The sequence below is a fragment of the Chanodichthys erythropterus genome, chromosome 4 (assembly GCF_024489055.1).
Source record: "Chanodichthys erythropterus isolate Z2021 chromosome 4, ASM2448905v1, whole genome shotgun sequence".
Classification (NCBI taxonomy): Eukaryota; Metazoa; Chordata; class Actinopteri; order Cypriniformes; family Xenocyprididae; genus Chanodichthys; species Chanodichthys erythropterus.
In genome coordinates, this window is record NC_090224.1 from 16,360,001 (window position 1) to 16,377,557 (window position 17,557).

Here is a 17,557-nt window from a genome sequence, read left to right on the forward strand (position 1 = left end):
CAGATAGATAGATAGATATACAGATAGATAGATATACAGATAGATAGATAGATAGATAGATAGATAGATAGATAGATAGATAGATAGATAGATAGATAGATAGATAGATAGATAGATATACAGATGGATGGATATACAGATGGATGGATATATACATAGACGGATGGGTGGACAGATATGGATCGACAGGTGGGCGGATGCATCTATGGATGGATGGATGGATGGAAGGATGGATGGATGGATGGATGGATGGATGGATGATGGATGGATGGCTCGATGGATGGATGGATGGATGGATGGATGGATGGATGGATGGACGGACGGATGGATTGACAAGCGGATGGATAGATGAGAAGCGGATATAGATGGATGGATGTATATACGGATGGATGGATGGATGGACTTATGGACAGACAGGCGGGCGGGCGGATGGATAGGCTGATGGATGGACGGATGGATGGATTGACAAGTGGAGATAGATAGATAGATAGATAGATAGATAGATAGATAGATAGATAGATAGATAGATAGATAGATAGATAGATAGATAGATAGATAGATAGATAGATATACAGATAGATAGATATACAGATAGATAGATATACAGATAGATAGATATACAGATAGATAGATATACAGATAGTGTCACGACCACCAGTTGGAGTGCCCTGTCTAGCCACCAGAGGGCACTCCACCCCGGACCTTGGTTCACTGTTTCAGACTACATTTCCCATAACTCACTTCTGGACTCGTTATCCCTGTCATTACACTCAGCTGTTTTGAGTTCTGTAATCAGTGTCTGTCTATTTAGTCTGTGTTTGTTCTGTTCTTGTCATGTTGGTTTAATTTACGGTCACAGGTTTCTGTTTGTGTTTTCCTGTTTTTGTTATGGACTGTTGGATGGATTTTGATCTTTGCTTGGACGACTATGTTTTGGATTAGCCTCATTAAAAAGCTGCACTTGGATCTACTTGCCTGTTTCTGTGATTTCCCGTGACATAAACCACCATCATGAACAGATCCAGCAGCAGGAGGGATCGGCCAGTCTCTAGTGGCTGGGGAGGTCGAGGCAGTCTCCAGGATCTAGCGGAGCTTCAGCAGAGGGGTATGGAGGTGCGGAAATTCACCCAACGGTTTTGGTCGCAGGCGGAGAGATTTAATCTCCCTGATTTGGTCCTTAGGGACATGTTTAATCAGTGTCTTGATGAACCCCTGCCGCAATGGGAGATGGAGTTTGTGGGAAATTTAAGTTTCTGGAATTTCTCCAACTACCTGTATCTGCGTGGGAATGGGCAGATACGGATACCTCCAGCACCCGCTCCAGTCCATCAATCCGCTCAGGTTTGGGAATCCTCTCCAGCCCGTGAGCTCGCTCCAGCCAGCAAGTCCGCTCCAAAGCCAGCTCCAGTCCGTGAGTCCGCTCCAGAGGCCTCAGAGGAGGTGGGCACTGAGTCTCCACTTCCCACATCTAAAAGGAGGAAGAGGAGGAGGAAGGCTTCCATCCCTCAAGACCCGGAGGCCTCCCCAGAGCCCGCTCCAGTTAGTGAGCCCGCTCCAGTCAGTGAGTCCACTCCAGAGCCCGCTCCAGTCAGTGAGTCCACTCCAGAGCCCGTTCCAGTTAGTGAGTCCACTCCAGTTGGTGAATCCTCTCCAGAGCCCGCTCCAGTCAGTGAGTCCACTCCAGAGCCCACTCCAGTCAGTGAATCCACTCCAGAGCCCGCTTCAGTCAGTGAGTCCACTCCAGAGTCCGCTCCAGCTAGTGAGTCCGCTCCAGCCAGTGAGTTCACTCCAGAGCCCGCTCCAGCCAGTGAGTCCGCTCCAGCCAGTGAGTCCGCTCCAGAGCCCGCTCCAGCCAGTGAGTCCACTTTGGGTGAGCCACCGCTTCACCCTCATAAGCGGAGAAGGAGGAAAAGGGCTTCCTCCGTCCTACAAGGCCTGGAGACCACTTTGGTGGTTGTTCATGGGTTACCGAAGCGCCTTGCCCTGCCGGCGCCACCGAAGCGCCTTGCCCTGCCGGCGCCACCGAAGCGCCTTGCCCTGCCGGCGCCACCGAAGCGCCTTGCCCTGCCGGCGCCACCGAAGCGCCTTGCCCTGCCGCCTGAGCAGCCCGAGCCTGCTTCCATCACCGAGCTGTCCGCTCTTCCTGATACGACCACGGAGGTCGTCCCCGAACTGCCCGCTCTCCCTGACACGGCCACAGAGCAACCTTGGTCTGCCCTGCCGCCGCCGTCCAAGCCTTCTGCCCTGCCGCCATCGCCCAGATCTTCTGTACTGCCGCCGTCATCCAAGCCTTCTGCCCTGCAGCCGCCGCCCAGGCCGCCAGCCCTGCCGCCGCCGCCCAGGTTATCTGCCCTGCCGCCGTCGTCTAGGCTTCCTGCCCTGCTGCCACTGCCCCGGCCGTTGGAACCGCCGGAACCCGCCTGGTCAGTTCCTCCAGCGCCACCCTGGCAACCAGCCAGGACTCCAGACCCCAGGGAACCCGCCTGGTCAGTTCCTCCAGTGCCGCCCTGGCATTCAGCCAGGACCCCGACCCTCATGGAACCCCCATGGTCTGTTCCTCCGGCTCCCCCCTGGCCCTCAGCCGGGGACTCTGGTCTGGGCCCACCATCCCGCCCCCTGGTCCTCCTCCGGTCCACCTCCCTCCTGAGTTTTTGTTTTTTATTGGGTCTTGTTGGAGCGTCTGGGATCCGCTCCGTAGGGAGGGGGTACTGTCACGACCACCAGTTGGAGTGCCCTGTCTAGCCACCAGAGGGCACTCCACCCCGGACCTTGGTTCACTGTTTCAGACTACATTTCCCATAACTCACTTCTGGACTCGTTATCCCTGTCATTACACTCAGCTGTTTTGAGTTCTGTAATCAGTGTCTGTCTATTTAGTCTGTGTTTGTTCTGTTCTTGTCATGGTGGTTTAATTTACGGTCACAGGTTTCTGTTTGTGTTTTCCTGTTTTTGTTATGGACTGTTGGATGGATTTTGATCTTTGCTTGGACGACTATGTTTTGGATTAGCCTCATTAAAAAGCTGCACTTGGATCTACTTGCCTGTTTCTGTGATTTCCCGTGACAGATAGATAGATAGATATACAGATAGATATAGATATACAGATAGATAGATAGATATACAGATAGATAGATAGATATACAGATAGATAGATAGATATACAGATAGATAGATAGATATACAGATAGATAGATAGATATACAGATAGATAGATAGATATACAGATGGATGGATATATAGACAGACGGATGGGTGGACAGATATGGATCGACAGGTGGGCGGATGCATATACAGATGATGGATGGATGGATGGATGGATGGATGGATGGATGGATGGATGGATGGATGGATGGATGGATGGATGGACGGATGGACGGATGGATAGATATACATCCATCCACCTATATCCGCTTCTCATCTATCCATCCGCTTGTCAATCCATCCGTCCGTCCATCCATCCATCCATCCATCCATCGAGCCATCCATCCATCATTCATCCATCCATCCATCCTTCCATCCATCCATGGATGGATTGACAAGTGGATGGATAGATTGAGAAGCAGATATAGATGGATGGATGGATGGATGGATGGATGGATGGATGGATGGATGGACATACGGATAGATAGATAGACAGACAGACAGGTGGGCGGGCGGATGGATAGGCTGATGGATGGATTGACAAGCGGAGATAAATAGATAGACAGACAGACAGACAGACCTGAATATACAGATGGATAGACGGATGGATATATAGATAGACAGATGGGTGGACAGATATGGATAGATAGATAGACAGACGGACGGATAGATAGACGGATGGGTGGACAGATATAGATGCATGGACGGCTGGATGGATGGATTGACACACAGATGAAGAATGAATGATAGACAGACAGACAGATTGATTTAAATGTTGTTCTTGGGACAGGAGAGTGCAAATCTGGGAGGACAGTGCCAATCCTGACCGCAGGATAATGACCTATTTAGTCTGAATATATAAGCATGCCCCTAGTAGTTAAAACTGCAGTGTTGTCTGCTGTTTGCAGCAGTTTAAAACTATTCATGAAACAGCCTCAGTTTCATTATTACAAGGGGTTGTAAAGTCCTTAGGGAAGGTTTTCATATGAAAACAGCCATCAATCATAACACTGTACACCTCTCGGGAAGAGTCACATTACATGCTCAGTAAAGATTCAGCACACATTTTGAAACATCCTTCAAAGATGCAGAAACATGCAGATGTTGATTCTTAATGACACTGGTAATCAAAGAATTCCTGTAGATGAAAGAATGATTGAGCGACGGGTATTCACAGGTGCTGATGATTTCAACTCTCACACCAATCCAATGAGAAGTAGAGAAAATGAAGGCTAGATGCCAATATCATCATGAGGATCTGATCAATGGTGTTTAATTAATTCTGTGTTCAAAGTGCAAAGCCATCAGCTTTGCTTTCTAACTGAGCTAAAAGTGTCAGAATAGTCAAATTTCACTCTCAGTAATGAGTCACAAGCTCAAACAGATGACAGGCTGATTGTAAACAGAATGGAGAGAGCTCAGTTTTTAAACCATGTGATGTGTCTTGCTGCCAAGTGACCAATCTGAAGTGCTCTACATAGTTAGCAACTGACACACATAGTGCTCTGCATGCTATTTCAATTGATTTTCAATTGCTAATGCTGCAATACTTTACAGACAAATAATTGGGTAAAATAGTCGATGCCTGATATTTGTCGAATGAAATGCAAGTTCATCTATAATATACATTTCTCTCGCCTTGTCCACCATCTTGAACTGGAGAACACAATGTTAAATGCTAATGATAAAATGCAACTAACCATTTAAACAGTGTTAGGCACTCATTTCAAGGTTGAAGAGAAACCCTCATCTTAAAGAAATGTCTTTGTTCCTCAGGTTGGAGGGGACAGAAGAGAAGTTCCGGAACAGAGAGAGCAGGCATGAGGATCTGCAGACAATAGCCGAACTGAAGGACATGGTGGCCGAGAGAGAAGCTTTGGTCAAGAAACTGGTGGTAAGAGCACTTTAAGAAGTGTGACATGCTCATTCACAGTATCTCAGGTTTTATTGTGAAATTCCTCAGCTGTGAATCTTGTTACACAAGACGAGGTATCCCACGGGTGCACGGTCCTGCTACATCCTGCTGAGATTAGCAGAGTCTCGCAAGACTGGAGGGATAGATCTATTTCAGGACAGTCAACCCTGCTGAAAAGACCAGCTTAATCCTGCTCTATACACAGTGACAACCACAATCTCTAAGAAATGTATTTCTAAAACAACGTTGTTAGACACTTGGCATCCATGTTTCTTGTATCTTTCCAATTTAGACTGTAATAAAATCACACTAGCACCTGCTATAATTACATAATAATTAATTTATAATTATATCAGCTATGCTGGTCTTTTCAATTGAGAATTGACTTTATGCATTAAAATGAAAAACATTTAATTTCAGTGATGCATACAGATTATTACTTGAATGGACTTGAGTTAATTAGCAGAACTGAACCAGAGCTGAAATGAAAATAACATGGATATGGATTGATATTGAAGAATATGTAACTTTTGTAGTTATATGTTTCTTTGTTTTATGTGACAGAGTGGATATGTGATATTTGAAAGAAAAAAAAATAATAATGTCAAATGGGAGTAAAATGATGATGTCACTTCATTATGTAATTTATAATGAGAGTTTATAATTATTTTGAGGAATGTAATTTGTGGGGAGAACACAGATTAAAATATAGTTTATATTTAAATGTATGAATTTATATTTTATTGGGAAAACCAATTCACATTTTATCATGGCAAGGTTTTGATGTTAATACCATTTAAAAATGTGTTTTTAGAATTAAAATAGCAATAGAATTTCTAAAACTGACTGTATGGACATGTAAAATACATATTAAAACATGTATAATAAAAAATATTAAATGATTTTACAATTTCGCAATTTTTATCATCATGTGAACTAGTATTTTAAATAGAAGCTTATCATTTTTTTTTTTTTTTAAGATTTATTTTTGGCATTTTTGCCTTTTATTGGGATAGGACGGGACTCGATCTCGGGGTCGCCCGAAGCGCAACCTTGCTACACGTCGGCGTGCTGCCCACAAGGCTATAGGCACCCGACAGCTCATTAATTGAATTCATATTTTCAAGCTTGTAAAATACTTTTTATGTTTAGTGCACTTAATCAGATGTTCTGGAGACTAATGGTACTCAGTGAATATCATGAGAGCATCTACTTTTCTTTACAGGATGACAAAAAGTTCTACCAGCTGGAGCTTGTAAACAGAGAGACCAACTTCAACAAAATATTCAACACAAACCCCAATGTTGGTGTCATTAACCCTCTTGTCAAGGTAAGATTTCTTTTTTTGTCTTTGTGTGTGGAGCTGGTAATTACTTAGTTTGAGTAAGACATTGTTGCTGTTCCAAAACCTAGTGATCTGATTAGGCTCCATTTTAATTTGGATGCTTGCTGTTCTCATGGGATACACTCTTTTGATAAAAAAAATTGAACAAAATTCATGTTCATAGGTGCATACAGTACATTCTCTCTACATCATTTCTAATATAGAGAGAGTGGACAGTGAAGCAGCTCACTAAGTTTTGGAAAAGACAGCGTCAATGCATTTCTCAATGGAGCTTCATCTTGAATGTCTTTTATTACACTGTATCCTAGCCAGGCATAACACAAAAAGCAGAAAGTGTGCATTGCTAATTGGAATTTCACAGTGAAATCTCATTGGTTTATTATCCTGTTCTATAGCTGTATATTAAAAATCAAATAAGTTCCGATTACTGTGAAGATGACTTGACCTGGTTAGAATGCAGTGTTACTGGAGAGCAGTCAAAGGCAATACAACTGACATGCCAGACTGGAGTTCACTGGAAACACTGTTCACTGGGAACATGCTGGAGTTCTCATCAAGCTCGTACATACACACATTTATTAAAGGGATTTTTCTCCCAAAAATGAATATTCTGACATCATTTACTCACCCTCATGTTATTCCAAACCTGCATGGAAAAGCAGAGAATGTATTTTATTGTACTTTATTTTTCATGCAATTAAAATGAAAGGGGACTGAAGCTTTCAAGCTTCAAAAAGGACCCAAAACACCCATAAAAGTATCATAAAAGTTGTCCATATGACTTTTGCACTATATTTCAATACTTCTAAAGCCATATGATATCTATTTTATTCTTATTTGTAAATGAAATGTTCTTTTTATTTTAATGTTGTAGTCTGTATGCTTGTTCAGCATTGAGTACTACCATACTTCATATACTAAAAAATAATTGTATTTATATACTGTTATAATACTTATTAATATTTTGAGTTGGCTTTTAATTTTATTTTGATACCTTTCAGTTTTTTTATATTCCTTATCCAAGTCTTAGTAATTTTATGTAATTTTGTTGTTTTTGTTAGTTTTTATATTTAGCTTCATTTTTATCTTAGGTGTAGAAATTGTAATACTTTAATTAGCACCTACCATTTATACAATTAATTAAAAAAAAAAAAAAAAAGATGAATTGCGACTTTTTATCTCAGAATTCTGACTTTTTAACTCGCAATTGCGAGTTTATATCTCACAATTGCGAGTTATAAAGTCAGAATTGCGAGATATAAACTCGCAATTGTGAGTTATAAAGTCAGATTTCTGAGATATAAAGTCGCAATTGCATGATAAAAAGTCAGAATTCTGAGATTTAAAGTCGCAATTGCGAGTTATAAAGTCAGAATTCTGAGATTTAAAGTCGCAATTGTGTGATATAAAGTCAGAATTCTGAGATTTAAAGTCGCAATTGCGAGTTATAAAGTCAGAATTCTGAGATTTAAAGTCGCAATTTTGTGATATAAAGTCAGAATTCTGAGATTTAAAGTCGCAATTGCGTGATAAAAAGTGAGAATTCTGAGATATAAAGTCGCAATTGCGAGTTATAAAGTCAGAATTCTGAGATAAAGTCGCAATTGCGTGATAAAAAGTCAGAATTCTGAGATATAAAGTCGCAATTGCGAGTTATAAAGTCTGAATTCTGAGATATAAAGGCGCAATTGCATGATAAAAAGTCTGAATTCTGAGATTTAAAGTCGCAATTGCGAGTTATAAAGTCAGAATTCTGAGATTTAAAGTCGCAATTGTGTGATATAAAGTCAGAATTCTGAGATTTAAAGTCGCAATTGCGAGTTATAAAGTCAGAATTCTGAGATTTAAAGTCGCAATTTTGTGATATAAAGTCAGAATTCTGAGATTTAAAGTCGCAATTGCGTGATAAAAAGTCAGAATTCTGAGATATAAAGTCGCAATTGCGAGTTATAAAGTCAGAATTCTGAGATAGTCGCAATTGCGTGATAAAAAGTCAGAATTCTGAGATTTAAAGTCGCAATTGCGAGTTATAAAGTCAGAATTCTGAGATATAAAGTCGCAATTGCATGATAAAAAGTCAGAATTCTGAGATATAAAGTCGCAATTGCGTGATGATAAAGTCAGAATTCTGACTTTTTTTCTCGCAATTAACTGATGGTCAGTATCTCTGTCTATAACAGTGCATCCAACGATAGCCGTGCTGCAGTGAAGTCTGAAGCTGTTGGTGTATAAAATGTTCCACTTCAGCTTTGTCTGATTTATTGCGCCTCCGCCACAGCTGATTCTTCTTCTTATTATGATTATTATTATATTGTTATTATCATGTAAAATTCATTAGTGTATCCATTCTGTTAAAAACTACTTTTATTGCCTAAATACCTCGACTGTAATTTGCAGAATTGCATGATTCTTGAGTTGCAAAGTTAATGAAACATGATAGGTATTGGTTGTTTTAGTATTAAGCCCACTAGATGGCAGTAAAAGCTGTTTTTTCTCCTTGAAACGCTGTGTACAAGGTTACCGTGGAAACATTCTGTATGCATATTCCTGCATAATGCATATGTCCGGAGACTAATCTTTATGTGTCTCCTCCAGTAAAATCAATATTTCTTTATTGGTAAATCGGCGCTAAAAAATAATCCTTTATGATGTCCTCTATTTTATGTATAATAATAACAAAACAGCAATCCTGATGGTCTATTTTATGTATAATAATAACAAAACAGTAATCCTGATGGTCAGTCGCAATGAAAGGAAACGCAAGCAAAGTAAGAACTGTGAGAAATAACGTTTCACACGGTAGTGAGAAAAAGTCAGAATTCTGAGATATAAAGTCACAATTGCGAGAAATAAAATCAGAATTCTGACTTTGTATCACGCAATTGCGACTTTATATCTCAGAATTCTGACGTTTTACATCTATTATTTCTTTTTTTTTTATTTAACAAAAATTATTTTAATAGTTTTAGATTTCGTTTCGGATATTTTCAGTGAATCTATATCTTTTGTTCTTGAATATTGTTAGTGCACAACATCAAATGTTCGTCTGTTTTTCACTCAGAGTATCGTATGAGTTCACAAGACTTGTATGGACTTCTTTTATGGTCCAATTGGGCACATTTTGAGGCTTAAAAGATTGCAATTGCATACAAAAGAGAGACCAGTGCATTATTCAATGACACCACATGAGGGTGAGGAAATGGAGACCGAATTTTCATTTTTGAGTGAACCATCCTTTTACAACTTCCTGTTTTTCCAGAGCTTAAGAGGAAATGATGTTTGTTCCATACATCACAGCAGTTCCTGATCCAGTCTAAACGATGTCATTCTGTTTCACCAGAGATATTTCACTGTTGCCCTCATCTGTGTTCTATAACTTCCAAGCGTCAGTGATTACATGTGCATATATGTGTGTATGTTGACGTGTGAGTGTTAGTGTCTCTCGTTACTCCGCGTTCTCTTCCTGTTTAGACATCCAGTTCTTCTTTGCTTTCCAAGCCATTCTTTTTTCAATCTGAAAATTTTCAACAGCCTCTTCCTCTGACATATCTCTTTCGACTCATTTTGATTTGATTGGCTGAGAGCGACTGATGCTTCCTCTGCTGAGTGTTGCAAGCTTTGACTTTCAGCGGGACGTTTGTTAGGAAGTAATCTTTAGAAGAACTTCTTAAAAATGGAGCATCAAGCTCTCCCAACTTCCTTTTTTTTGTTTGCTTTTCTTGTCGTCCTATGTAGCAAAAGCGAAAGAACGACAACTCAGCCGCCCGATTCAGCACCTCGGCCAATCTTAGGGCCAATGTGGAGGCTTCGGGGACAGGGAGCGGCCAGCCCCAACCCAACCGCCTCGAACCCATCCCCAACTCCCCCATTCACCAGCTGGAGCCTAACACGAGCAAACCCCTGCCCCCACCAACCCCTCTCACCGAACCCAAGAAATTGACGAGGTGAGGCGCACCTCATCACGGCAGACGCCTCGCTCTCTGCACCACAGGCCAGAGGACAAACACATCAGCACACTGAAAATTTACCGCCCACTCCTCACTCCTGACGTTTCTAGAGGCAGCTGTGGTATCCCTTTTATGTGCCAAGGAAATGCACACGGAAACTTCTGATGGTTTGCTTTGTGTTTGCGACTCCCAGGCTCCTCTCTGCCTAACAGAGAGCGTGAAATCCAGAATTTCGGCTCCGATCTCCTTTGAAACACGTAATTAACTTGAATAATGAGTGCGCCGCCCTGGTCTCGGGCTCGGTTCGTGTTAGAATTCCCCTTTGGATTGGTGCTATTTGAAGGATGTGCTGCTTTTGGAGGGGAATACGTTGAAGAATTTAAGTTGCCAAGTAAAAAATCATTCACTTTTTTATTTATATATTTTTTTTTAATTGTAATTTTGTGGTCAGTACACTTGTTCGGAATGGAATACTACCATACTACACATACTAAACATACTCTATATGCATGGAATACCCTACTATATTTTGCAGGACACAATAGAGCACACTATGCTGGGTACTGTATCTCATAATGCAATGCTTTCGGATTGGCCTTTTATTACCAGTGATGAATGAACCTGAACATCTTTTTATACATTCTTTTTTTTATTATTATTAATTTCATTATTTACGGGACTGCTAAAGGTTATGACATGTTAAGTTATGACATTTGTTATTATTATTTAGATATTAATTAGTGCTGTCAAATGATTAATCGCGATTAATCGCATCCAAAATAAGAGTGTTTTTACATAATATATTTGTGTGTACTGTGTATATTTATTATTTATATATAAATACACACACATACATGTATATATTTAAGACATATATATATATATATAAAATGTATTTATTTTGGATGTGATTAATCGCGATTAATTGTTTGACAGCGCTAAAATTAATATCATATTTGTTAATATTTGTAATTATCTTTTATTTTTTATATATTTTTTTATATATTTCAGTTTAAGTTTTGTTATGTGCTTTTGCCATTTTATTTTTTAGTATTTCTATTTTGCTTTAGCATTTCTAATTTCTGATTTTTAAATTTAATTTTCTCATCTAGTATTTATATTTTGATTCATTTCAGCTTTATTTTAATTAAACAAAACAAATTTGAATTAGTTTCAGTTAACAATAACAACACTGCACTAAAGTATGTAATTATATATTTTAATATGTAGTTTTTCTCATTTTCTTAATTCATTTCTGAGATGCTAACTGCATGCCGCTTGTTGAATTAAACATGCAGCGTAATGCAGTCATACTAAGAATGTAGCATACTACTTTTTGAAACATTCTCATTGCATATCACCTCCTGTTTCATACTATACTGTATATATACTTCATACTAAGCTAGTATACCATTCCGAACACAGCCAGTGCATCAGGCAAATAAAAGGGATACTTTAGCTTTTTCCTAACACTGATGTACATGTATGCATAATGTTATTTTCTGAAGTCCCATACATGAGCTTTGGAAATGGCATTGGAATGCAAATGGGAGCATGTGTCCCCACTGTCGCAGTGCATGCTGGGAGTTGATGTCTGTCTGTGTGTTGTGTTTTCTGTTTGTGATGGAAGTTATATGACTCATCTGTTATGTAACTGTCTTATACTGTCCTTGAAGATCACATTACATTGGAGAGAATGAATGTTTTATTTTTTATTTTTTACATTTTGTATTTGGAGGGAAAAAAAAAAAAAACATTTTCCGTAATGTACTCTTGCATCTATGTGAACATGTAAATTACACTGTTTTAGGCTTTTATTATAATATTCCCGCTCTTTTTTTTCTACAATAAACCTTTGCCTATGGCTCTGCTTTTGCAGTTGGCATGTTGTGAGCGGTGGTCGTGTCATGCATGATTTGCTCTGTCACTGTTGCGGCTGCTCTTGACGCAGGAAGTATCATTTCATCTGAAGCACCATTGCGTGTTCTTCATGCATGCGGGTGTGAATGTAAATGAGGTGGCACAGCAAGGTTTACTCATATGGTCTGTCCAGTTCAGTTCATGTCAGGGTGACATTTGGTGCACTTAGCAACTGAACTAGAGTCATTTTTAATATTCAAGTGTTGTCCTTTCTCATATTCAGAACTCTGTTGCCATTTTATATTATGATTTAGGGGCCATTCACACTGAATGCTCGCACTTGAGCTTTAGGGTCTCAAGATTAATTTTTAAAAGTGCTATTTGTAATTTGACACTTGAGTTTTGTGGCTTTTAGTCTATAAGCGTACACTTCAATGCCATTTATATGCTAATAAACTCCCAAAAATTCACTTTTAGTAGATATGCACACATTTAAACTGTACACTCTGAGAAAATAGAGAAAAAATATTGATTTCTGTCCAGGCGAATGTTCTCTAGAATGATAATTAGGTTATTATTTAAAAACATTTTATAAAAAATGGACAATCTTTTTAATAAATCCTATCCAAAGTCATGTTTTAGGAAATACATCAATGTCAATTTCAGTAGGGTTTTTAAAAATGCAGAGAAAAATAGATGCATCACAGTGGTCAAAGGTGTCCATCTAGCACACGTTTACATGAACTAATGATTTAAAAGTGCTGTATTTTTAATGTTATGCCTAAGTTTTGTGGCTTTTAGTCAATATGTGTTTGCTTTGAGACCATTTATATGCTAATATACTCTAAAAGTTGGCAGAATTCTGTTTTAGCAGAAATGCACATCTAAAATGTAAAGTCACATACACATTTTCCAGTCAATTGCTCTCTACAGTAAGAATATATTTGTTTTAAAGGATAATGTCCTATCCAAATGTCATGTTTAATAGGAAATACGTCAACGGCAATTTCAGTTGGGTTTTTAAAAAAAAATTGCAATTTTCAGAGCATGAGGAAAAATGCTAGATGTGTCACAATTAGACTTGTGCCGATATTCGGTAATGCGATAAATCGCGATAATGAATATGCACGATATTGTAATCGTCGGTACTTCAGAATACCGTAAATAATAATTTATTACCAATTATGAATTTTTTATAAGGCAATTAAGAATACTTTACCCATCAATCGTATAAAATGCACAACACCGCTGTATTCTGCGTCAAAAGGACACGCGCTCAGATGTAAACAATCCCAACGTACACGAGAAGCTCATGGCGGAACCAGTGAAGGAGACGAGCTGAATGAAAGTGCGCGTTCACTCTCTGACAGCAGAGGGCGCTGATGAAACAGCAGCGTGCAGCGGTTACCACGGAAACCGTGCAAACAAAGTAACTGCGCTAGTGAATTTTTTTAAATGCTTATTCATTTTTTTGTAATCTCAGTGTTGTTCATCACAGCACCAAATACTGAATACTTAAAAAAACACTTAAAAGGATATTTATTTTCAAACCTAAACATTTTTATATTTTAATCTGGACTACAACATGCCCTAATGATTAGAAATGTTCTCATTATTTGTTATTGTTCAGTAAAACATACAGCTTCATTAGTTAACATGTTAATTCAGTATCACTAAACTGACAATAAAAAATAAAGTATTCATTATTATTAATTAATGTTAATTTCTTAGTTACTGTTTAATAACATTACTAAAATCAAAATAACTTATTTAATGGACCTGAGATTAAACTAACAATGATCAGTTGTGTTTCTAAACTAACATTAACAAAAAATAACACTTTCTGTAACAAATGTAGCTATTGCTCAATCTTAGTTAATGCATTAAATAGAGTAAAGTGTTATCTGTTGTTCTTTATAGCCTAATTCTTTTGCATTTTAATCTGTTTGAAAATTTCAGTCAGCGATGTTTTTGTTTTATTACAAAAAGAGTTCTTAAACCTGTTAAACTATGACAAAAATGGTTTTGCAACTTATTTTAATATCGTGATAATACTGTATACCGTGATAAAAGCTTCATCAATTAATCGCAACATGAAAATCTGATACCGTCACATGCCTAGTCACAATCTGTGTAGCTCTTTTACATAAAAAGTTGATTTAAAAAATGTAATAATACATGAACAGCCATAGAATGCATTAAAAAAATCTCTCTAATTCACAATATTTTTGCATAGTTTGCATACCTTCTTTCTAAATGAGTCAAATGACTCCGTTTCAGATGTGCGGCTTTGAAGGTGTTTAACTTTCACGATCCTGTATCTCAGTGCAGGTAGCAGTTACATTAGTGCTGAACAGGCTGATGTAAATGCTCGATTGAGCGTTAAATTGAGTTTGCTGCAACTCAGGCATCAGGGACCAAAGCACATTGATTTTATTGGAGATATGAAAGAATAGAGATTAGATTTCAAGCCAACAATACCAAAGATTCAGCAGTTCGAATACACAAGAGCGGGCTGACTGAAGATATCAGCACTGATCAACACTGAATTTATGTGTATGAAAAAAATGTGATTTTTTTTTTTTTTTTTTTTCTTTCGTCTGGCTGGCTCAAGTTTGCAAACTACTTTCACATTAGAGTAATAACTGCTGAATTTATCCATCCATAGTCTCTGCGTTAGTCATGAAACCCCAGATGAATTTTGAACACATCAACGTCATAAAATGTCAAGCTTCAATCTGAAGTCATTTTTGATCTTTTTGTTTCCATTTCAGTTCCTCAATTTGAATTGAGATTAACCAGGATGCAAAAAAACAATTCAAATTTGAATGTAATGAGAATAAATAAACTAAAGTTAAAAAAAAATCCATGTTACTGTAATTTCTTATAAAAAAGTTTGGATGGATAGATAGACAGACAGACAGACTGATCGATCTATTTAGGAAATAAGAAGGCACCAGGCACAGCCAGCCATCAATGTGCTGCAAACTTTCTGAGTCAGTGTTGAAGCCCAGAAGTCAGTCAGTCAGTCAGTCAGCATCTCAAGCACACAACTGAGCTTCCTGAAAGAAACCTTTCAGCTTCGAGAAACTCTTTCCTCTGACTAAACCTTGAAATATTCTAGAGGTGTGTTTAAGTTTTTAAAGAGCAGAGTTGTGAGGGAGAAATAAAAAGTCTCTATAAACATTGACTTCAGGGCTAAATTAATCAGGATTGAAAGCGGGTTCTGGTCCAGAAGGTGAAGTGAGACGCACACAGCACACTTAACCTTGAGAGAAAAGATATATATATATTTTTTTTTTAATTTATTTATTTTTTTTGAGCTTCCTGACAAGATTTTGCAGACTGTTTAAGAAACTGTTTATCTACTCAAAAAAAATAAATATATATTTTTTGATCAAAAATACAATAAAAATGGCAATATTGTAAAATATTTTTTACAATTTAAAATAACTGTTTTCTATTTTACTATATATTAAAATGTAATTTATTCATGTCATTCAAAGCTGCATTTTCAACATCATTACTCCAGTCTTCAGTGTCACATGATGCTTCAGAAATCAATTTTAATATGCCGATTTGGTGCTTAAGAAACATTTTTTATTATTATCAATGTTGAAAACAGTTGTGTTGCATAAGACTTTTGTGGAAATAGTGATACTTTTTTTTATAGGATTCTTTCATGAATATAAAAAATAGAAATCTTTTGTAACATTATAAATGTCTTTACTGTCACTTTTTATCAATGCTTCCTTGCTGAATAAAAATATAAATTTATTTTTTATTAATTTTATCTGAGGGGATAAACTCTTTAACAAATACTTTATATGTTAATAATAATAATACGTTTTATTTATAACGCGCTTTTCTAGAACCCAAAGCGCTAAAAACAAATAAAATACAAAACTGCAATAAATGCAATACAAAGAAGAAACTATAAATCATAAATACTCGTTACAGTACAACACAATAGAATATTACTGATAGGCCATATAAGCAATTTTAAAAAGATGAGTTTTTAACAGCTTCTTAAAACTGGCTAGTGTGTGAACATCTCTAACAGCAACGGGAAGCGCATCCCATTCATTGTTTATTTTTTAATAGTGATACCATGGTAATTTGTTATTAAATGATTACCATATTCATGGTATTTACTTCAAATGATATCACTCGGTTCCTGGGATCTCAAAAAAAAAAAAAAAAAAAAGTAAAAATTACCACAGACATGCATTACAAACACCCAACAATCCAGCGGTTGCTATGCGATCAGCATCGAAACAAGCTGTAGCGGTTTTGTGATTCTCTCCATGTCTCTGACTGTCTTTCTTTCTGTTTCTTTGTCTCCATCTCCGTCTCTCTCTATTTGTTTTTCTCCTCAGCCCTCCTGAAGGAGAAGAATCACCCGTGACCTCTCCAGACCCCCAGAGACAAGAGTGGTTCGCTCAGTACTTCTCCTTCTGACTTTTGCAATTGAAGAGCATGTCGACCAAACCAAACAAAAAAGACAAAAATGTAATATATTATTTATCCACACATCCTTTCATTTGTTCTCTTTTTTTTCTCCCCACTGTGAATGGGTTTCTTGTTTTTACAGTGATGATAGGTATGTTTGACATTTCATCTACTGCAGTTTCTATAGAGTGGTTCATACGCTGCTAATTACTATTTGTTAAAAGAGGAAAAAAAAAAACAGTATTGTCTCTGTATCTAATTTTAGAATGCCACCGTAATGACTTTGTTACAGCTGCATTATCAATTTTGGTAGGATTAAATTGTTTGTATGGATGTCTCAACACAGATATAATGATGTCTCACTAATTTTAAAATAAATGCATATTTTATATTTATATTACTGGTGTATGCGTAAGAATAAATAATTATTGTGACATTTAATAAAGTGTGTCTGTTATGTGAGTGAACTTTTACCATTCAAGGAACCAAAAGCAACGAACATATGATTTAAAATGCCTGTATTTTCATATACATCAACACATATTGCCCTGAAAGAAGAAACAATAAACACTTTTATTGTCATTTGGCTTTTTCTTGATATAAGAACAATTACCCTACAGTGACAAATCAATAATCGGAGATGAGAGGTAAGTTTGTGTATCTATATATTTTTTTTAATTATATATATATATATAAAAAAAAGTATGACCTGCAGAATTGGACATAAGAGAAACCAAAAGTGCTACGTTCCCTAGCTGTTAATATTCAATAAAATAAAGTGATTTAGAATATAACGTTAAGTAAATACATTTTTTTTCTCTTAAGATAATCAAAAATCGATATTATCACTGTCGTTTCCATAAAACTTAAGGGACTTTTATACTGGCGGTCAGAGGG

The 17,557-nt window shown here is 37.6% G+C and overlaps 1 protein-coding gene across 1 annotated transcript in view; it reads left to right on the plus strand.

The window, feature by feature from the left end:
• fam184ab (family with sequence similarity 184 member Ab) overlaps positions 1-16,669 on the plus strand; it is a 161,764-nt gene extending 145,095 nt beyond the window's left edge. The window contains exons 16-19 of the mRNA XM_067383181.1: positions 4,918-5,035; positions 6,282-6,386; positions 10,137-10,345; positions 16,588-16,669. Of these exons, the coding sequence (XP_067239282.1) occupies positions 4,918-5,035; positions 6,282-6,386; positions 10,137-10,345; positions 16,588-16,669 (514 nt within the window). The remainder of the gene's footprint in view (positions 1-4,917; positions 5,036-6,281; positions 6,387-10,136; positions 10,346-16,587) is intronic.
• The last annotated feature ends 888 nt before the right edge of the window (positions 16,670-17,557 follow it).